Source organism: Propithecus coquereli, unplaced genomic scaffold (genome assembly GCF_000956105.1).
Source record: "Propithecus coquereli isolate 6110/MARCELLA unplaced genomic scaffold, Pcoq_1.0 Scaffold193, whole genome shotgun sequence".
NCBI classification, from domain to species: Eukaryota; Metazoa; Chordata; class Mammalia; order Primates; family Indriidae; genus Propithecus; species Propithecus coquereli.
In genome coordinates this window covers 908,715-930,433 of record NW_012144190.1, presented here as the reverse complement: position 1 = coordinate 930,433, position 21,719 = coordinate 908,715, and the positions used below count along the sequence as shown (strand labels likewise).

The window sequence follows — 21,719 nt, the reverse complement described above, 5'->3', positions numbered from 1 at the left end:
CAAGCTGCTGTTGGAGTCACGAAGAGAACCAACCCAGCGACCAGGACCTGACCCAAGGGAGCAATGGAAGGAGACACCACATGAAAGGAAAGCCCATTTTGCCTACAACGGATGTGGGTGGGTGCCCATCACTGAGGCCCCTGGGCTGCAGGACCTGGAAGAAGCCCGTGTCCATCTATACCTGGAGATGACTGCAGCCCCCACCGCGCTAGGGGGCAAGAACACAGGCAACAAACATGCGGACCCTGGAGGTGCCCTCAGCTCAGCCCAGCCAGCAGAGGCTGACTCAGGGTTTTCCAAGGAGTGCTGGGATGGATTAGTGATACCTGCAGTGGGCACAGGTGGATTGGTGATGCCTGCAGTGGCCACAGGCGATGGCACTGGTGACACGCGTTGTGAATATGTGCCATCCCGGCAAGAATTCTTATCCTCATCATCATCACCTCCACCATCATCTTCCCACTGAAACTTGGGACGTCCTCCTGACCTCAGTCTCTCAAGTGGGGCCTCCTGAACCCAGAGTGTCTGGCCGACTCCTGGCCTAAGGAGGGGTGAGCATCTGGACCTGCAGGCTGCTGGCCCTGAGCCCCTCCTATCCTCAAGGCAGCCCACCCCTGCGGACCCGGGGAGGTTCAGGAAATCAAGCCTTCTGAGAAAGAGGGACTGATTTCCAGCTGCCCCCAAGAGGGAAAGGGGATCCGAGCCCTGGGTCCCAGGGTGAGGGGATGTTGAGGGACGTGTGAATTGTGGATGGGAGTCTGGGGCAGCCACACCCATGAGAATTGCCATTTATTCCCGAAGTTGCCAAAATCATCACCAAGGATTCACCAAGGGGTGCGTAGGGGAAGGAGGAGGCTCAAACACTGATGAGGGGTCAGGAGTATGGAGGGAGGGGGAATGGGTGGGGGCCCAGCCGTCCCTCCCCCTCCTAATGCCTCGGGAACGGGGTCCTCCTCTGGCCAGCGCCCCTCCCCACCCCGTGTCCAGCTTCTCTTCGGGGAGGAGGGGTGGGGCCGTGGGGGAGGGCGTAGTGTGATGGGTGCTGGAGAGGGAAGGGCGCTGGGTGGGCCCATTTCACATGCACTCACAGCACTGATCTCCAGGGAGCAGAAAGGGGGAGGCAGGGCCAGGCCCCTCCCGCCCTGGATTATAGGAGGAAGGGGTTCGTGCTGGGGGCCGGGGGGCCCGGGGGCAGCACTGGGGTCAGGCCAGGGCCCCCACCAAGGGGAGAGATGTAGGGGGGGCGCTCCAGGGCCTGGGGGTACAGGGCTGTGCCGGAGCTGGTTCAGGGTGAGCGTCGCAGGAGGGGCGGGCTGGAAGGGGTTGGTGACAGAGGGGCCAGTGGCCGGGGCTCCTGCAGGGAGAGAAAACAGAAACATATGAATAGAGTCAGTGGGTGCCACCCACGAAGCATCTGTGTCCGGCTGAGACGTACAGCAGGTAGGAAGAAGCGTCCAAGAGGCGCCTGCCGTGGCGGGATGGGCGGGAGGACCCGGGAAGGGCAGTGGGGCCACACTCACCGCTTGGCAGGAAGGGGTTGGAGGCCTTGGCTCCTGGCGGCGTGGGGCCCGGCCGGCTCACCAGCGAGTCCAGGTCAACAAGAGCTGCATTGGGCCCCAGGAATGACTCTGGCGTCTTCCGGGTGGGGGGCGTGGGAGTTGGGGTGGCTGCAGGTGGGGGGCTCCCCACAGCCTCAGCCAGAGAACCCCCAACCCCACTCATGTCGAACGCTCCAGGGCTGCGGGCGGGCACCTCTCCTGCAAGCAGCTCCAGCTCCCCTGGAAGGAGCCAGGAGAGGGGCTCAGAGGGGTTGCCCGGCAGCGGTGGCTCCAACCCGGGAAAGTGCAGACCAGGTGGCAGCCCCTTAGAGGGCCCAGCGCTGGAGGCCGAGGAAGAGGGACTAGGGCACAGAGACGGGCATCGCCTGCCCAAGGCCCAGGTGGCTGTGATTCCAGCGAACAAACCGGAAGAAATGATGGAACAGGGTGTCGCCGTGACAGCCACAGCACAGCGCCTGCTGCAGGGTCCCTGACCCAGAAGGGAAAGGCAGGGTAGGACTATTTACAGGGCACTTCTAGTCTCAAAGGAGCTGTCCCCACAGAAGCTAATTGCACAGCCCTAACCAGGAACTTCCGAGTGGAGAAACAATGGCAAACACCAATGACCTGGGACATTTGATGACATTTGCTGGCTCGAGGTCTCATTTTAAGTAGAATTTCTATCTAATGCTGAAGAAAAATGCACAAATTTGTATGGAGGGGGAAGGGCCTAAAACGAAAACTGCAGACCGGACAGTGAATCGAAGCGACTGTAGTGTGCGAGGACCCAGCAGGAAAATGTGGGGCCACACACTGTCCTCCCCTCACTCCCCGCCCCGGCCAGACGCATATTTCTGTACCACAGTCTGCACTTCAACAGACGTTCCCTTAATTAAAAAAAATAAAAGTGATCAAAGTTGACATCTCACGCGGGCAGATACCAGCAGCTGCTGCTAAGACCCCACAGCACCCATGTGGTGTTCCCAAGACCTCAGACACTCTGCAGACGGGTCTGCAGCTGAACGCGACACCCACTGAGGACAGACCCTGGGCCGAGGGACGCTAGGGGTGAGGAAGAGACAGAGGAGCGAGGGCAGCATGTCAGGGCCACTTTCCAAATCCTGGTCACCCCAAGGCTGGCTACACAGGACAGAGACCGTCCTTGCTCTCACAAACACATGGAAACAGCAGGTCTGCGATGCACTCAGAAGCCACCCGGAAGCAGAGGGGTCAGAGGCTGGCATCTGGGTGGGGACTCTCAAGAAGGAATTCTCTGTACTATTTCTGCAACTTTTCTCCAAGTCTGAAAGGACTTAGATACACACTTCTTTTAAAGACAGGCGGATGGGTCTGGCTCATTCTATCGACTGCACTCTTCACCCGGAAGTGCGGCTGGCCCTGCCTGGGCTCCTGAGCAGCCACGGAGCTCCCAGGGGAGGCGGCTCACCTGTGCTGCTCCCGGAGGTCGGCAGGGCTGTGCGGAGTCGGTCGAAGTCAGAGAACTCATCGGGCTCCGTGTCGAAGCCCCCAACTGCTGCAGGGGGACAGGATGGTCTGCTTAGCACCTGCCCAGGGACCCTGCCTCTACCCCCACCTCCAGGTTTCTAGCACCCTCTCCCCCAGGACCCAGGAGACTACCTGCTCACACTCACTGGGGCTCTGCCCACCCCACCCGCAGCCCAGTACCTGTGGTGCCATTGGTGCTGGGCTTGGCAGGTGACCCCCCCCAGGGGTCTGAGAAAGCTGGGGCTGGTGCCCAGGGATCAGAGGCTGGGGGTCCGCTGACAGGGGCCCCACCTGGGTGAGGAAAATGGCACGTGAGGGGCTGGTGACCTTGCCTGCCAAGGCAGTTCGGGGGCTTGTCGCCATTGAATCTGTGGCTGTTCACACAAAAGCTCCACCCCCCTCCCCCTTCCCAGCCCTCTTCCCCCCAGAAGCCCACCCCAGCTGGATGCCTCAACATGCTTGAGTTCCAGCTGTGGGTTCACGCCTCCAGGCACTGTCCCTGTACCCCACCCAGGGCGAAGAGCCTCCCCGCTGCCTCCCCTAGACCAGAGCCCTCCCTCAGCTCCCTGTCACCCCTCTCCACCCCCATCCCTGTCCAGCTGGGCATCTGGCACCTTCTCTCCTGCCCCTGCCCCAGCTCCACCCACTGCCCACGTGAGACTCTGCCTTCTGAGCTGGCCCTCTCCACAGCCCCAAGGCCTTCCAGGCCCTGATCTCACAAGCTCTCCTCTGGCCTGTCTCACCTGACCCCCCTCAGCTCTTGTTCAAAGCCCCCCAACAGTGCCCAGGGTGCCCCCCAACTGACTGGTGCCACTTGGCTGTGTCTGTCCCCATCTAAGGCATGGCCGAGCGAAGGCCGCCTCTAAGCAGGAGGTGGCACTCACCATCGGAGCTTCCCCACGGATCAGGCGAGGGCCCCTCTCCAGCTGCAGGGGCAGAGGTCCCACCCCAAGGGTCAACCGAGGGCCCTGAGGGGGCAGCAGGCCTCCAGGGGTCCCCAGAGGCTGGTGTGGGAGCTGGAGCACCCCATGGATCAGCAGCGGGAGGGACAGGGGGACCTCCCCAGGGGTCTGAGGTGGGGGCAGCCGTGGGGATGGCAGCAGCCACGGGCGCTGGGCCTCCCCAGGGGTCAGAGGCTGGTGGAGGAGCCGGGGCTGTGAAGACGTCGGCAAGATCCATGAGGGACGACTGCGGCGGGGACAAAGAAGAGAAGGAACATGAGGGGGTGGCAGGGCCAGGCGTGGACCAAGCTGAGCCCTCAGGCATTTGGGAGGCAGCCAGGACCTTGGGCCTCAACAGGAGCCATCCACAAGAAGCCATGCAGGGGAGGCAAAGCCATCGCAGACACCCATGCGCCCTCCTCTCCTCTCACGTTCCCAGGGCAGTCTGCCTGTCCGCCTGCCCCACCCTGACCCAAGTCACACCGAGGAGCACCCCCAGTCCCCCCACCCTTGCCCCCAGCCCATCCTCTGCACAGCACAGGGCGGCTCTTCAAACCCACCTACCCTGAGGTCTTCTGTGTGGCCCTGCATGAGCACAGAGGCCCACCCCACCCTGAGCCTGCAGAACCTCTCCACACCTCCCCCTGGAACTCCTCGAACTCCCGCCCTGGCCACCGTGCACTTGCCCGTCCAATGGCCCCCACGCTGCCTGGCAGTCAATGTCCCTTTGTTCTGAAGGTGGAGGTGCACCCCACACGCACCCAATCAGCACCCCTGAGGCAAAGGGCCCCCAGCGACGGATGAGCCACGTTTTACCCAAAGCAGCCACATCCATCCTCCCCACCTGTTCTCAGGGCAGGGTGGGGCAGGACAGGAGCAGAGAAGAGATGGGGGTCTGGTGCCCCAACTTCCTCCAGTGGGGGAATCCTCACTGGGGATCACTGGCAGCTGCATCCTGAACTGGCTTCTCTGTCCATCAAGAAAGTCCCACTGTGCTCGATCACGCACAGCCACGAGCGATCTGCTGCCCCTCCTATGGGGAGGGGGCTGTGTCCCCACTCCTTAAATCTGGGCTGCCTCAGGACCTGCTCAGGCCAACAGCATGTGGCACAGGCTGAGAGCCTGCCCGGTGAGCTTGCCCTCATGGTGCAGGGAGGGAAACAGCAGCAGCAGCCACCATACTGTGAAGACACTCAGGACAGACTAGTGACCAGTGAGAGGCCACAGGAGGAGGGTGGAGGACAAGGCCAGCATGAGTGACCTCAGCCCCATCACACTGAGCAGAAGAACCACCCAGCCGAGCCCTGTACACAGAGCCGTGAGAAGTAATAAAACAGGATGTGGAAGCAGCAAGGTTCTGGAAAGGTTTGCAACTCAGCTGCAGAACGAACACCAAGGAAACCCTGTCCCTCTCCAATGTCAAGGGACGAGGGAGGGGACCTTGCTTCTCTTGCTCACCAAACAGCCCTCAGTGTCTAGCACATGGCCCAGCACTTATGAGGTGCCTGAGAAAATGGGACAGATGGATGGATGGATAAGCCCTACACCATCCTGTGGCACACGTCAGGCTGTTGTTAGCCTATTCTGGGCCTTCTTTGTCCAACTGTGATGGCCAGTGGCATCAGCACCTGGCAAGGTGGGACCACAGCAGCACCTGGGCCTGAGCCTGGCTCCATACACCTGCAGAGAAGACCCTCACCTCCAAGGCAGCAGGCAGCTGCAGAGAGGCCCAGTGGGTTGCTGGCCCCAGGCCCCAGTGGGGAGAGAGGGGCTCCAGGGCCTTATTTTTCAGTCTCTGCTTCCCAGGGACCTGGCAAGTGGGATGAAGAGCAGCTCACAGGAGCCAGAGAGAGATCAGCAGCAATGGTAGCGAACAGGCCGTTGTGTGCGGAGCCGCCCACACTCACCTCCTCCTTGCCTCCTGTCTCCCTCTTGCTCTCTTCTATGGCCATCTGCAGCCTCAGGTCATCCCCACGACGGATCCGCTCTTCCTGTTGGGGGCACGGAGCAGCCGGCCAGAGGGAGGGATCAGAACTAAGCAACAGGCAGACGCTGACACCCCGAGCCTAGAAGGCCCCCGACCACCCCCTCCCACCCTGACAAAGGCAACTTAAAAAAATTAAAATGGGATGCGGACAATGTATGGAATGGGACGGGACACCTGGGTCAAAGGTCAGGGAGGACACAGGGAGGAGGGTGTGGTCTGGGGGATGAGGGGTGTCAGGGGGGGGGTGTTGTGCTGCGGGACAGCCCAGGCCTGGTCCTGCTGAGTCGGTGGCGTCTCCTGCACTGGGGGAGCAGGGAGGCCTCCTGCTTCACCCAGAGCAGCCACAGCATGTCCGCCTCAGGTTCTGTCTGACCCGAGGTCTTCCGGCTAAAGATGCAGAGGTTTGAACACACGGGAGCCTGTGGGCTGGGGCCCAGCAGGATGGGGGAGTTCTTCAGGAAGGGGCAACGGGGCTGGTCTGAGGGGAGCCCTGGGCAGGGGCAGGGAGGCTGCTCTGACCTTATCATGCTCCTCTCGGCTCAAACTAAGGGCCAGCTGGAGCTGGACGTCGTCCTCAGGGCCGCAGGATGGGGGCTGGGGGAGAGAGAGCGTGAGGGGCCAGGGGGAGCCAGAGCCACAGAGGCAGGCCGAGAGAGGTGGGGTGGGTGGAGGAGAGCCAGGGTTAGACAGGGCCGAAGAAGCAGAGAGGCAGTCGGTCACCCAAGCCCATGAGGGACACGCAGAGGGGCTGGGGCAGGACAGGCCCCAGAGAGGGGAAGAAGGACAAAGACACAGCACAGGAGTCAGGGAAAGGACCCGGTCAGAGAACGAGTGGGGGCACACGCCTGGGAAGGTTAGGGCCAGGAGGAAGGAGGCTGGGGAGCGGCATGGAGATGGGATGGCAGAACAGTGAACCCTGGCACCACAGCCCAGGTACCTGGTCGGCCTCCTCCTTGCTCATGGCCAGGGCCAGCTGGAGCTGCAGCTCCTCCTCCCCGCTGCTCTGCGGCCACGCCTGCTCTGCCTCAGGCGGGGGCCCAGAGCCCACAGCTGCTGAAGAGGCTGGGGGCAGGGAGAAGCAGGTAAGACCCAGACCCTGAGCAGACAGGGGCTCCAGTTTCCATGTCTCCTCCCCCACCCCACGACCTCAGAAGGCCAAGACTGCAAATGAGGCAGGGATCAGACACCAGGTCCTCAGGAGAGCAGGCAGGGAAGCGCAGGTTCCCCAGGGGAGGAAAGAACAAAGTCTGCTGATGGGGGAGCACAGAGTGGGAAACTCTGAGCCCTTCCGCCATGGCTCCTGCAGGACACCCAGCCTGGGATGCCCCCACATGCCTTGGGGTCTATCCCATGGCCTGGTCCCCCAGGCCTCAAACCTCTCAGTCTGGCCTGGGGTGTGGGGAGGCCCAGGGCCTCAGCTTCCAGAGCTTAAGCTGCCTCTGGTAGGGAATTTAGGGGGAAGGACAACATCTGTTCAAACTGTGGGATCCAAGGCCCAGTCAGAGGAGAGGAATGGGCCGACAAGAAGCCCATGGTTCCAGGAGCAAGAGTGGGAGAAGGGGGGATGGGGCACCTGGAAGCAAGGCAGGACCCTACCAGGAGACAGGCAGGACATCCCCAGCCTCCACAGGCAGCAGCTTCTCACCTCCTGCCCTCGACCCCATTCTGCCCTCGAACCAAGTCCTGCTTGCTTCCCTCCCCAAGGCCTGGGGGTCCCTGCCCCTCCACAGTTCCGAGGACAGATTCTGCCCTAGGCCTGAGCCACCAGAGCCCCAGAGTAGCCCCTACCCCATTCTGTCTGCCCTCCGCACCACCGTGGATGCATCAGCAGGTTCCACCTGCTCTAGTGCCGAGACACTTTGCTCCTGCGTCCTGGGCCCCTGTTCCCACTGGCCCCACTGTCCAGGCTGCTCACGGAGGAGCAGGCTCCAGCTTCTCTTCACCCCACACAGCAGCAGAGAGCCATCCCCTGGTCCCACCCATGCTCGGTCTAGGCAGCCCTGGGCCAGATTCAGAGTGGTGTCCCCAGCAGGGGCCAGGGCTGGGGGCACAGGCTGGGACCAGGGTAGCCAGCTGGGTGGGGGACAGAGAAAGGGTGAGAATGGGAATGCAGGTAAATGACTGAGAGGACAGAGACAGACGGAGGGATGGGGTCACAGACAAGACTAGCTCACTGGGAGGACAATGCCTCTGTGGTCCCCTCCCGGCCTTCCCCTGCCCCAGCAGCTCCTTTCCAAGCTCTCAGGACTCCCAGGTGGGTGCTGGGAGCCCACAGCCCACTGCCAAGCCCCTGCAGCCCTGGCTGCCTGGCGCTCACTGAGGCTGCAGGCCCCACCTCCCACTTCATGGCAAGTAAAGGCACCAAGCAAGCAAGGTTCTAATGTGCCCATCCCCGGAGCACCTGGCCTTAGTGTGAGCTCCCTGCAGGGCCACCAGCCCTTCCCAGCCACCTGAGAGTTTTGGGGCACACTCTCTAACTGCCCTGGCCTCCTCCCTCATCCTCACCCCTCCACACAGCTCGCTCTAGGACAGGGGCCAGCAAACTGTGGCAAAGCCACGCAAGAACTAAAAAGGTCTTTATGTTTTTTAATGGTTAGGGAAAAATGAAAAAAATAGTTAAGACATGTGAACATTACTTGAAATCCACACTTCAGAGCCCACGAGGACAATCTGAGGGCAACACAGGCCCCCAGTCACGTGTGGATGGCGTGGCCAGAAATGCCAAAGATGATCACGCTCTGGCCCTTCATGGAAAGTCTGCGATCTCTGCTCCAGGAACTCCAAATACTAAAAACTCCTCCCTGAGGCCCCCTGGCTCCCTCCCACATCCCTCTTTGGGTCCAACCCAACCCTGCCCGTCCATGTGACCACCTTGAGCCAGCAGCCCCTCTCCACCTCCCACATTGCCGTCCTGGTGTCCCCCCAGCCCCGTCACTCCTCCATCACCTGGCTTCCTTCCCTGCACTTTACCCTCTCTCTGCTCTAAATGCTGTCTGCAGGCACACGGGTCATGACTCTGGAGTCCCAGGAGGGGCCTCACACACCCTACCGTGTCCTCATGTCTCCGAGTGGGTGCCGAATAGTGACTCCAAACTCAACTCATCCAAACAGGCCTCATCTCCCCCACATGAGCCCGACCCCCCAGCCAGATCCCTTGAGGGTCACAGGCTCCCTCCTGCTCCATCTGCCCTGGCAGGTCCAGCCAATACCACTTCCAGGGCAATGCACCATCCTCTCCCCATCGCGACCACCTCCTGCCAATTAGGATAGCTCCACCCATTACCCGGACCGAGCAAAAGTCTCAACACTCTTCCACCTTTCTCTATCCAAGTGCCTGAACAGCTGGCGTCGTCTCTTCAAGGCTGAGCCCCCAGCCAGTCAGTACAGAACACGTTCCCCAGCACAGTCCAGAACCCACATACCCATCCACATAACGGGAAATGTTTCACGAGACAGATCTCGGCCTGACGATGTGCGGTGCACTCTGGTTTCCTACTTACTCGATTTCGATTTTTTATAAAGCAGTCACCACCCACCAAACTGAGTCCACCACCTATGAACATTTTAAAGGCTCATGACCAGATACAGTGGCATGTGCCTGTAGTCCCAGCAATCTGGGAGGCCGGGGCAGGAGAATCACTTGAGCCCAGGAATTCGAGGTTATATCGAGCTATGACCACGCCACTGCACTCCAGCCTGGGTGAGATCCTATCTCTAAACACAATAAAAATAAAAAAATGAAGGCTCTTCAAGCAAGCCCAAAGGCCTTGTGGTGGCCTGCAGGCTCTGATGCTGGCCTTCCCGCTGTGTCTCGCCCAGGCCGCCACCCTGTGCCTGGACAGACACCCTCCCCACCCCCAATCTTGCTGTGGATGAGAGGACAGCACCCTGACGTGTCAGCGTGCAGTCCCCTCAGGAGCCCCTGTCCCTAGCACTGACTTGTTCTCAGATAGGACCATGCCCCGCCTGCCTGGCAGCTCCACGAGGCAGGGCTCTGCCTGCCTTCCTCGTCACCTGGACACACCTGGCCCTGAGGAGGTGCTCAGCTAGTTTTGTGGCTGAGCAGAATGATTTTCTCAATCCTAGGGCCCCAGGGTGTGAGGCAGGAGACAGAAAAGGGCCCAAGTGAGCCTGCGGGACCAGCGTCCCAGCTGAAGAGAGGAAAAAGAGGGAGAAGGGAGAAGCAGGGGCTCAGTGGCTGGGCACAGGAGCCTCAGCAGGACAGGAACAGACTCTAGGCCACTGGGGCCTCAGCAGGCAGAGGGGAAGGGGCCTCACCAGTGGCAGTCTGCGCCAGCTTCTCCTTGGTCTTGAGCGCGTGTGCCCGCTCCTCCCGCAGCCGGTCCTCGTCTCGCAGCAGGGCCACTAGCTGCTTGGCCTTCTCACGCACATTCACTCCCTGGTCCTTGCCATCTCGATCCACATACTGGAAGTCCTTCAACGTCTGCACGGCATACATGTTCTCCTTGCACTGCTGCGACACACGCTCTGAGCCCGTCTTGATGAGGTACTCCATCAGCGTCATGGCCTGGGGGTGGGGGACAGGGACACACCAGTCACCAACCAGGCACCATAAAGATGGGCTAGAGACCGCGCCGGGCCCAGGCCCTGGGGCAGCCGCCGGGATTCAAGTCCCACACCCCATGAGTCGTCGGCAGGTAGGCATGCGTCTGTCCACACAACAGAGTAGCATACGGCCATGAGAAGGAACAAGGCGCTGACACAGGCTGCAAGGGACCAACCAGGGAAACACCGTGCCAGTGAAAGAAGCCAGACACAGACGTCCACACAGAGTATGATTCCAGCGATGTGAGATGTCCAGACAGGTAACTTCACAGAGACAGAGAGTGGATCATGGGTTGCCAGGGACTGGAGGGAGGGCAGGTGGGGAGGGACCCCTTAGGGTGTGGGGTTTCTCTTTGGGAAAATGAAAAAGTTCTACAACTAGACAGAAGTGGTGGCCACACAGGATTGTGAATGTACCGAATGCCACTGAATTGTTCACTTTAAAAGGGCTAATTGAATGCTATACGAGCTCTAGCTCAAGAAAAATTAAAAAGAGGAAATGGCAGCTCCAGTCGCTGCAATCGCTGCAGCCGGCCTGGGCATCAGTGCAGAACTGCTCTCTTTCTTTCTTTTTTTTTTTTTTAGAGACAGGGCCATACTCTGCTGCTCAGGCTGGAGTGCAGTGGCGAGATCACAGCTCACTGCAGACTTGAACTTCAGGGCTCAAGCGATCCTGCCATCTCGGCCTCCCAAAAGGCTGGGATTACAGGCGTGAGCTGCAACCCTGGCCTATTTCTTTAAAAAGAAAATCTAAAGTAACATCACACACACACACACACAAAGAAAAACACATTTGTTAAATCACAATGAACAGTAACTTACAAGGCTTTCTGTACTGTTCTGTAAGTTTTAAATGTGTCATCCCTTTTGAATGTAAAAACTCGCAGACACGGGACGGCCGTGAAGATAACAAAGGGGGAGCTCTGGAGCACAGGGAGCTCATCACCTCTGGCCTGAAGGGAAGCCATGGGCCTGAGGGATGCACGATTCCGCAACACCAGGAACAAAAGGACGGGGCACGGGAAACGTTATTATTCTATCTGCACCCTTTCGTATCTTTGTATTTTATAACATGAGAACAAACTACCTTTTCAACAAATTGAAATGAGGAATAAAAAACAGTCCCTGTGGCTCCCCCTAGCCCGGGCGTAAGCTCCATCTGATGAGCAAGACGAGGGATTGCGGCCCCTTCAAGGCTCTGCTGGAAGCCTTGGCCACCATCCTCAGAAAAAGGCACACCTTAGGTTGTGCAGGTGATTCCAGGGGTTTCCTGAACCTCCAACCCCTCCAGGGCTCCTAGGTCTAGAGTAGAGAGGAAAAAAGGGAGGGAGGAGTCAGCCATCGAAGCTAAGCTCTGTCTGAACCAAGGAAAAGTTTGCCAAGCAAAATGCCAGGGCCATTCGTATCTCCCCAACCCCTTAAGGCAGCTGGATCTACATTTGGCAAAGCTTTTTGAAGGTGTGTTAACAGTATTTACGTGTGTAATCAGAGATTAGTCTTTAACTGGCCCTCGAGGTGTTTACATATTAGAGAAAAGAAAGAAGAAAAGTGATTTCCATGCATTATCACACCCAACTCCAAGAGTCAGTCCTGAGTCCAGAACTCCTGGGGCCATTGTATTTTAGAATTCAGAATTTTCCAGAGTTCAGACCAGTAAGATGATATACCCACCACACATAAGAGAACTCTCCCAGCAGAGAATTATACCAATAGTCACACTAAGGGGACCAACAAACCCACATATACATGACCTCAGGTCATCAATCCAGCAAATGGATTATGAACAACTTTCGTTTTCAGAGCTCTCTGGACTTTGGAATTGCAGTTAAAAAGACTGTGAACCAGAAAATAGTGCAAATACTAACTCGCAGCAAAATGCATGCATAAACGGTGGCAAACGCACACAGTGGGACTACCACATACACCACAATAAAAAAAATAAATGAATGGCTGGTAGACTCAACAACACGGGTCAACTTCCCAGGCCTGACAGTGATGGTGAGCAAAGGAAGCAAGACAGGGAAGGCCACACGCACGAGCCCACGTACATGATTCAAGAATTGCCTGGCAAACTCAAGTCAGACAGGTGCCTCTGGAGGAGGGGCGTTGTGAAGAAGCCTCCTGTGGGGCTGGACACATCCTCAATCTCCCTCCGGGCAAAGGTTAAACACGTGTACACATACATTAAAGCTGATCGGGTTGTACGCTAATGATTTGCTTAGATGCTACGCCTCACAGAAAAATGTAAAACTTTATTTTAAAAGGGGGCAACTGGGCTAAGTGTAGTGGCCTGTAATGCCAGCACTCTGGGAGGCCAAGGCAGGAGGATCACTTGAGGCCAGGAGTTTGGGACCAACCTGAGCAACATAGCAAGATCCTGTCTCAAAAAAAAAAAAAAAATTAGTCCCAGCTACTTGGGAGGCTGAGGCAGGATGATCGCTTCACTTGAGTCCAGGAGTTCAAGGTTGCAGTGAGCTACAGTGACACCACTGCATTGTGGCCAGGGTGACAGAGCAAGACCCTGTTCTCAAAAAAGGAAAAAAAAAAATGTGGGCAACTAGATAACCCAATAGTCTTTGTTTATTTTTAAAATAACTTTGTCAAGGATGTTTAAAACAGAGTTAGCAAATTTTTTCTGTAAAGGCCAGGTGATAAACATTTCAGGCTTTCAGCCCATACACTCTGTCTCGACTACTGGGCAGCCATGATGAATGGGCCTGGCTATGTTGCAATAAAACTTCATTTATGAAAACAGGCGGGGGGTGGAATTTGGCCAGTGGATTTTAGTTTACTGATCCCTGGTTTAAGATAAGGACTGAGAACCTGCATTCTTCAGATAAGTCAGGTACAGTGCAGGGCTGAGAGGGTGTGCTCTACTATATCCTGCGTACCCCTGAGCTTAACTGTGCCTCAGTTTCCTCACCTGGAAAATGGAGAAAAAGGAGGAAAAGTACTTCTTTCACTGGGTAATTATGAGGATTTGCACAGGGCCACACGTACAAGGCACTGAACAAACACATGCCCTCACTCACCAAGACTCGTCCCGAAGGCCATGCAGGGAAGACATACAGAAGCCAGCCCCGCCAGGTCCCCAAGCTCATACTTTCTCTACAGGGGGGCAAAAAGAGTGCCAGTCAGGGCTCTCAGGGTGGGAGAGGCCAAGCTCTGGAGAGATGGGCCCAAGACTCAGTTCCCCCACAACCACAGGCAGACAGCTTCCCACTCTGGGCCTTAGTTTTCCCATCCATCAAAGAGGAAAGATTGTTCCTGCCCAACATACCACCCAGGGCTGAAGTGACAAAAACAAGACCACGGTGGCAAAGGGTGGCAGGAAACAAGAGGACCTGTCCTCCTGCCAAGACAGGTCAGCACACAGGGCTCTGGAGAGGGCCAGAGGGGGCGCTGGCGCTGCAGGCTCACAGTGCCTCAGGGACCCTGGGCCTGGGGGATTCTGTCCTGGTCACTCACACTTCTAGAAGGGGACTGAAGCCTGAGGGAGGTGGCCAGCCAAGAAGGGAGGCACTGGCCAGGTGTGGAAAGGGAGCGCCGCCCCACCCCCCCACCTCTGTCCCGTGCCTGTGCCTAGCTATCCGCATGCACCATGGAAGGGGCACACACACATGCTGACCCCACACAGCCACTCTCAGGAAAGCAGCACGCTGAGACAGATCCCATCCTCAGCATGAGCAAGCACAGGTGCAGAGTGATGCAGGAACCCTGTGCCCTCAGCCACATGGGCTGGGGACCCCCAAATGCCCAAACACCAGTGCTTTAGAGAACACAGAAAGGGGAGCCCCAGAAATCAGGAGAGGCTCCAGGGACAGAGAATGGAGCAGCAATGGCCGGGCTGGGGTAGGGCCCAGGAAGCACTGCCCAGAGGGAAGCTTTTGGGGGGTACAAACATTCCATGTCTTGACTGTTATGACAGTTAAGAAATATATGCATCTGTCAGAACCAGAGAACTATACCTAGAACAGTGCTATTCTAGGGTGGATTTTACTGTATGCAAATTATATCTCAATAACCTACCTTTTAAACGTTCTTAGAAAGAACCAGGCTGGAAGAGTTGGCTGGGACCTGTGACCAAACTGACCCACCTCCTCCAGAAAGTCATCCCTGACCGCCTAATGCCAGCAAGGCCCTCTGCTGTGTTCCTACCTCTATGGCACCTGCCAGCCTGTCTACATGTTCCAAACCTGACCCCCATCCACCCAAGAGCTGCTCAAGGGTTGGGGCAGGATCTGATCAGGGCTGAGTCCCTAGCACCATCCAGCAAGGGGCCACCCACAGGAAGTTTCAGGACAGAAGTGTGGAATGAACACAGGACAAGTTTAGAAAGCAGCCTGAGCCCCATCTGGCAACAGGCTCCATCCACCTCTGCTACTTCCCTGCCCTGCACCCACACCACTGCACAGCATGCTCCTTGGACTTCCAGGCCTTGGCACTTGCTGACCACCCCTGCCCAAGGACCGCTCTACTGTTCTCTGGCCCCGGCATCACTACCCCAGGTACTGGTCAGGGAGGACCTACTGTCTGGGGCCCCTCAGGACCCACCTCCCTCTATACACCCATCCCTCTAGCCCCTTGCCTCCACACACAGACTCGCCTGCATCCCTGGCCCATTCTCAGCTGGACAAACATCACCCAGTCCTTCACAATAAATGACCAATTACTGACTCAATCTATGATTCAACCCAAGCCACAACCCAATCTTGGCACGTCAGGATGGGCATGAAGACAAGCCAGAAGAAACAGGCCTCAATTCCCTGCTCCAACTCCCTAGGCCTGTCTCCTCATCTGTGAACGGAGGGAATCATCCTGCTCATTTTGAGACTTGAGAAGGAAGTCTCAAAAATCAGCAAGGACGGGGAACTCAGCCAGAACACACCCCAGTCTAAGTCCATGAGGGCAAGCCGTCCACAGGCGCCTGCTAAAGAAACAGCAACAGGACCCTCCAACACTCACCAGCCACTGCCCAAGCGTCAGACGTACACCAACACCCCAGCGATCACCCAGAGGGAGACACAGGAACTAGCCTGAGGCCCCACCATGAGGAGAGGGACCCAGTCACCTGGTCCCAGCCCATATCCTTGGCTATTTTGCTGTAACACGAGGAACAGAGTGACCAGAGGGGGATGCCAGGCGCCTGGGCCCCTAGAGCTGTGGTCAAATTAGAAACCCACTCGAGTCCTACCCAAAGACACATTCCCTTTGGCCCAAAGCCTGAGATCTGCATGTCTGTTCACTGGATTAGGGCGTGCACACCGGACCACCACTGTGGAGGGCATTTTGGCCACATTTACCAAAATTACATATGCACATGCCCTTTGACCCAGCAATTCCAATTCTAGAAAATGGTAAACGTACAGGGATATTGATGGCAATCTTGCTTATCAAAGCAAAACATTGCACACTCCTTAAAAAAAAACTATCAACAGGGAACTAGTGAAATAAATTATGATCGACTATACAGTTGAATATTCTGCAATCGTAAAAGAAAAATAAATGTAACAAATCTTTTACATCCTAACAGGGAATGTTCTCTAAGATAGTCTCACTTTCCTTTTTTAAATTGGGGTCTAATTTACATACTGTAAAACTCATTCATTTTAACGTACGGTCTGAATCCTGACAAATGTGTACGGCATGTAATCAGAGCTGCCATCAAGATACACAACAGTCCCATCATCCCCAAAATTTCCTTGTGCTGCCCCTTGGTAGCCAGTCCCTCGCCCCCAATTCCTGGCAGCACCAACCTGTTATCTGTATTCTGTCTCTACAGGCCTGCCTCTCCCCGAGTGTCAGATAAATGGAAGCAAACAGCACGCAGCGTGTGAGGCTGACAAGGTGTGAGAGGTTCACCCGTGCTGTAGGGCGCACAGCCACAGCACAGCGTCACCTGTGTCAAGGGAAGCGCACATCTTCTTGGACAGGTACACGGAAGTGGTCCCCAGAAGCTGGCACCCAGCTGTTCTGAGGAAAGGAACTGGGTGCCTGGGCACACAGAAGGTACAGAAACCGAGTACCCTCTCAGGACTTCTGAGTGTACAAATCTTACAAATGCATCATTCATTCAAAATAGTTTTAAATTATAAGGCTCAAAGCTTCTTAAAATGTTATATTTATCATCTTCGTTAAACAAACAAAAAAAAAATGACCAGAAGCAGTGGCTCACACCTGTAATCCTAGCACTCTGAGAGGCTGAGGCAGGAGGATCGCTTGAGCTCTAGGTTCAAGACCAGCCTGAGCAAGAGCAAGACCCTGTCTCTACTAAAAACAGAAAAATCAGCCAGGTGCTGTGGCGCACACCTGTAGTCCTAGCTACTCAGGAGGCTGAGTGGGACAGGAGGATCGCTTGAGCCCAAGAGTTTGAGGTTGCTGTGAGCCATGGTAATGCCACTGTACTCTACCTGGGGTGACAGAGCAAGACTCTTGTCTCAGAAAAAAAAAAAAAAAAAAAAAGATTTTACATTTAATGCAGTATTCCAGCTCCTCTTGAGAAGTGGGAAGACCCCCTACTCAGGGCACACACAGACTCTGCCCCATTCTCCACCCCCAGGGGAGGGGACCCAGAGCACTGACCTTGTAGACATGCCGCCAGTTCTTGCCGTGGTCGTTGAGCCGCTTCCAGATCATGCTCATGATCTCCGAGAAAGCCACAACGTTGTAGGTGAGGTCGGCGATCTCAGACATGAGGGAGCTGGATGGGCCCCAGGGGTCATTGCTTGTGGCCTCTCGAACCTTGATCTCTGCCTCTGAGTAGTTGTGGACAATGTTCTTCATCTGGCGCCTCAGGGATGAGGTCGACATGGTGCCCAGCAGCAGTGAGGGGCACAGGCCCCCCAAGGCGTGGAGTGATTGGGTGACTCTCGGAGGGAGGCCTCAGCAGGTGCTGGTGGGTCGCTGCATCTAAGAAGAAGAGAGCAACTCTGAAAACACAGACAGGATATGGGCTGCCCAGAGCCTGAGCCCGACCTTCCTAGGGCTCCCCACTGTCCTCAGGGTGGAAGACAAGTTCCTAACTGTGGCCTAGAAGGCTCTGCCCTTTGTTAACCTCCGTCTGAAAGTTACCCCATCCAGCTTTCAGTTCCTCAAACATGCCTGCCTCCCTCCTACACAGAGTCCCTGCTCAGCGAGGCAGAGTATGCAATGGCAGATCACAGGCCCTCGCCCCAGCTCGGCTATCTCCAAGCTGGGCTATGCTGGGGAGGCCAAGAACTTTTCTATCTCAGCTTTCTTCTCTATAAACTGGGGCTCCGTGCGATGATCTAGAGAACTGAGATAACCTGGTGAGCGGAAAGCACTCTGTAAACACTGGCGGCACTTCATGAGACCCTCCGTCCTGCCCGTGTGCTCTTCCTCCTTCCTAGCCCAGGGATGCCCACTGACCCCAAGGGACCCACTTAAACTTCCCAGATCTGCACCCAAACACCACTGTTGCCATTCCCGCGAGCTTCATCAGTAGACTCAGTCACCATCATGATTTTATATTCATTTGTCTGATTCTGTGGCTAAGGTCGACCCATGAGCCCCATGGGGACAGAGAACACATTTGTCTAGATGTGGCTTTTCCCAGCAGAGAAGATGGCCCAGAAAAACCATTCAGTAAATGGTGCAGGAAGGAAGTGAAGGAGGGAGGGCAGGAAAGACCTCTGGAGCAAGGGTGGAGGGGGCAGGAATGTAGGAATCCAGAGGATACACGGGAAAGGCGCCCATGAAGGGATCAAAGAGATAGGCAGAAAGGGGGCAGCCAACCCAGGGTGGCAAGAAGATAGGCGATATCAAGGGACTAGGTGGCCCAAGGGCGGGGAAAGTCCAAGGCTCAACGGAGGAGAAATAAGGAACACAGCCCCACCGTCTGGATCCTAGCTGTGCACCAGGCGCTCACTCAGTACGAGGAACATTATCTCATGTAACAGAGAAGACTGGGCTCCTAGAGATTAAATATTTCAGCCAAGGTCACACACTTGGAACAGCAGTGCAGAGTCTACCCAAGAGCCACTTCAACTCCAAAACTTACACTTTAAACTATGAACCTGTGCTACCACTGGTGATGAGAAAAACGGGAGGGGAATGAAGCAAATAATGACGATACCAGCAGGCACTTGCCCAGCACTCACCCTGAGCCAGGCACTGCTCTGAGTGCTGCACACAGATCAATTCAACTAATCCTTACAACAACTCCATGATTCACAGCCACCTTAGAGGAGAGGAAACTTGAGACACAGAGAAGTTAACTCCTTTGCTCAGGGACACATATCTCACCCTTGGAGCAGGCTCTGACCAACAGAAGGAGATTTTCGGAGCCCTACCATGATCTAAGAGGGTAAATGAGAGAAACTGGCCCCTGCCTTCAACTAAGGCCAGAGAGCCACACACCTGAAGACTGATGTAGATAGTTGAACAAAGGCAGCCACAATCCAAACACAGGCACAGCCAGACAAACTAAGATAAAGCAATGATGTGACAAATACAGAGAAGAAATGAAATGAGAGAGAGACGAGGACAGAAAGAGACACAGAAAACCCCAGGCAGAAAGAGCTACCCAGAGACACGGTAAGACAGACAAAGACATAACAAGAAGCACATACAAAAACATGGGAAGACAGGCAGGAGGACAAAGAGACAAGACATAAACCCTGAAACAAAAAGAGCCCTGGGACTGAGAGAAATGAGATAGAATGGAAAAGGACATGGAATGTGGGTTCAAATCCTGGCCACATCAGCTACCAGTGGAGCAAACCTCCTTGAGATTCAGTTTGCTCAACTCTGAAATAGAGGAAAGAATTCTTATCTGGCAGGCTTGTTGATTAAACAAGATGGGTACATAAGGTGCTTGGCTCTGTGCCCCACAGATAGTAGGCACTCAGTAACACTGGCTGCTATTATTATCAGACAAAAAATACAGAAAGTTTCCAAATGGGTGGCGGCAGAGATGTGTTACCTTAATACTGCGTACTTATTTAAAGTGTGTTAGAAAAAAATATACAACTAGGACACAGAAGCTAAGATCGCAGACATTGCTTAGAATGAGACTGTTTTTCAAACTAAACTGACTCAAAGAAAACTAACAGATTAAACAGAATGCAAACGAATGGCAGAATTCTCAAAGAGGAACTCAAATGACCAACACCTAACACTTACTGTGTAAAACAGAAAATCTCTAAGTACTATAATAATAAAAACCAAAGCTCCCAATAATTACACATTTGCTACATACCAGACACTGTTAGGCACTTTATGAGCATCATTTCGATTTATTAAATACACAAGGATACTATGCTGTAGGAACTACGAATGCCCCCACTTTAAAGTTTAGGGAACTGAAGCCTGGAGACAGAGATCACCCGGAATTTCACACAGGTAGCAAGCAGAGGGCTTCCAGGGTTGGAGCTCTTAACCACCACACCAGACACTCAGAAGTCTGGAGAAAGGCGGCAGATCGTAGACCAAGCACCAGACACCTGCGAAGAAACTTCGGGACCAGTAGAGGTATGGAGACAAGAATGAGATGCGAAGACAGGGCAACAGCAAGACGTGCACCAGAGCCAGAGAGGTCTGGCGGGAGGGGAAGGAGATACCTGGGGAAATGAAGGCACAGAAACCCAGAGAGATACGAACAAAATCCTGACAATTAGACACAGACATGACAGGCAGAAAGAGAGCCGGGACAAACACACAGAGACACTCCTATCTCCATATCCTTTTGCAAAAGCACTGAAACAGACACGGAGATAGAGCAACACAGAGACACAAGCTGAGGCCCACAAGACATAGAGACGTTAACAGAGACACAGACACGACAGAGAGACCGACAGAGACACGGGGCAGTCGAAGCCGACCCAGGCACAGACACAAAGGCGGGCAAGAGACGACTAGAAGCCAGAGACACCCAGATCCAGAGGCCCGGCCGGAACCGCCCGCGCTGCAGCCCAGGCCTGGGCGCCCAGGACAGGCCGGACCGCCGCGCTCCGCCCCGCGCCCCGTGCCCCACGCTCACCTCGGCCCCCTCACGCCTGGCTCCGGGGGGTCATGGCGGTCAGCCCCCTGCCCCCGCTCGGCCTCGGTGTCGGGGGCACGCGCCAGGCCGCGGGCGGTGGAGACGAAGGCGCGCACGGGCGCACGCGCGGACGCAGAGAAGGCCGCACGCCGAGGGCCCCGCCGCCCCGGCGCCCGGGAGGGGCGCGGATAGCCAGACGGGGGAAGGGAGCCGCCAAAGGGACAGGATGAAACCGAAGGAGGCGACGGACCGGAAGCGGAAGCAGCGGCGCGCCCCGCCCTCCGCGCCGCGCCTGGCCCCGCCGGGCCTCACTTCAGCGGCCAAGCCCGCTCGGGCCGCATCACTTCCGGCGCGCAGGCGGCTGTTGCAAGGAGCCCTTACGTCACTTCCGCCAGCGCTGCGGCTCCGCGGAGGGCGCGGTCGTGCGAAAGAGATGCCGCCGGGAGTCGCAAACCAGAGACCCTGGCATGCGCACGCCATGCCTGCCCCGCACGGCGGCTCCAGGGCCCGCAAGGCCACCCTCCCTCCCCTCGGCAGAGGGAGCCCAGACCAGAGCCCCACGCCCTCCAGAACCCTTCCCGGTGCGCAGGCACGGGGTGCCCAGAAATACTAGCCAAGGCCCGCAGTTTGCCAAAGGAAACCGCCCGCCCAGAACCGAAAGGGAGAGGGGTCGGACACACTGGACACAGAGCAGTTCCATAAAGTAAAATACAACAAAATGTTTAATGAGCAAATTCGTCTTAGCAAATATGAAACTGCCACAGAGAGGAGAGGGACAGGAGCCACGGTACTGGGAGCAGGTCGCGGGAAGACTAAAGAGGAGAGAGTCAACTATGTAAGAAACCAGGGAGGGAGGGTCAGAGAGGACCAGAGGAATGGAGCTGTGGTCCTGGTAAGGGGGAGAGGGCAGGGCACTGAGGGCCGGACAACAAAATTCAAAATAGTTTGGCCATAAAATATAAACACGCTATATTCCTACCATGGGGAAGGGGAGGAGAAGGGGGTACAAAGGAGAAGGAGAGGCTGTTTTGGGAGGGGCTATGGGGGTCCTACCCCGCCCTGCTGTGCACCCCATCCCCATCTCAACCCCTTCCCTCTGTGTCTGTGTGGGTGCGTGTGTCTGAGTGGGCCCGTGTGCGCACTTCCCCAGTCCCCTCCCTGCCCTAACCCCCCAACCCCCC

General features: G+C 56.3%; 1 protein-coding gene across 1 annotated transcript; it reads right to left on the bottom strand.

Moving 5' to 3' along the window:
• Positions 1-766: 766 nt before the first annotated feature.
• On the bottom strand, positions 767-20,805 carry EPN1 (epsin 1). Its single transcript, XM_012643237.1, is given in 12 exon segments — positions 767-1,238; positions 1,240-1,354; positions 1,521-1,778; positions 2,986-3,072; positions 3,225-3,335; positions 3,929-4,232; positions 5,893-5,976; positions 6,492-6,566; positions 6,910-7,034; positions 10,251-10,500; positions 17,121-17,447; positions 20,539-20,805. Coding segments are annotated over 11 exon segments (1,728 nt in total). The 5' UTR covers positions 17,349-17,447; positions 20,539-20,805; the 3' UTR covers positions 767-1,147.
• Positions 20,806-21,719: the final 914 nt, after the last annotated feature.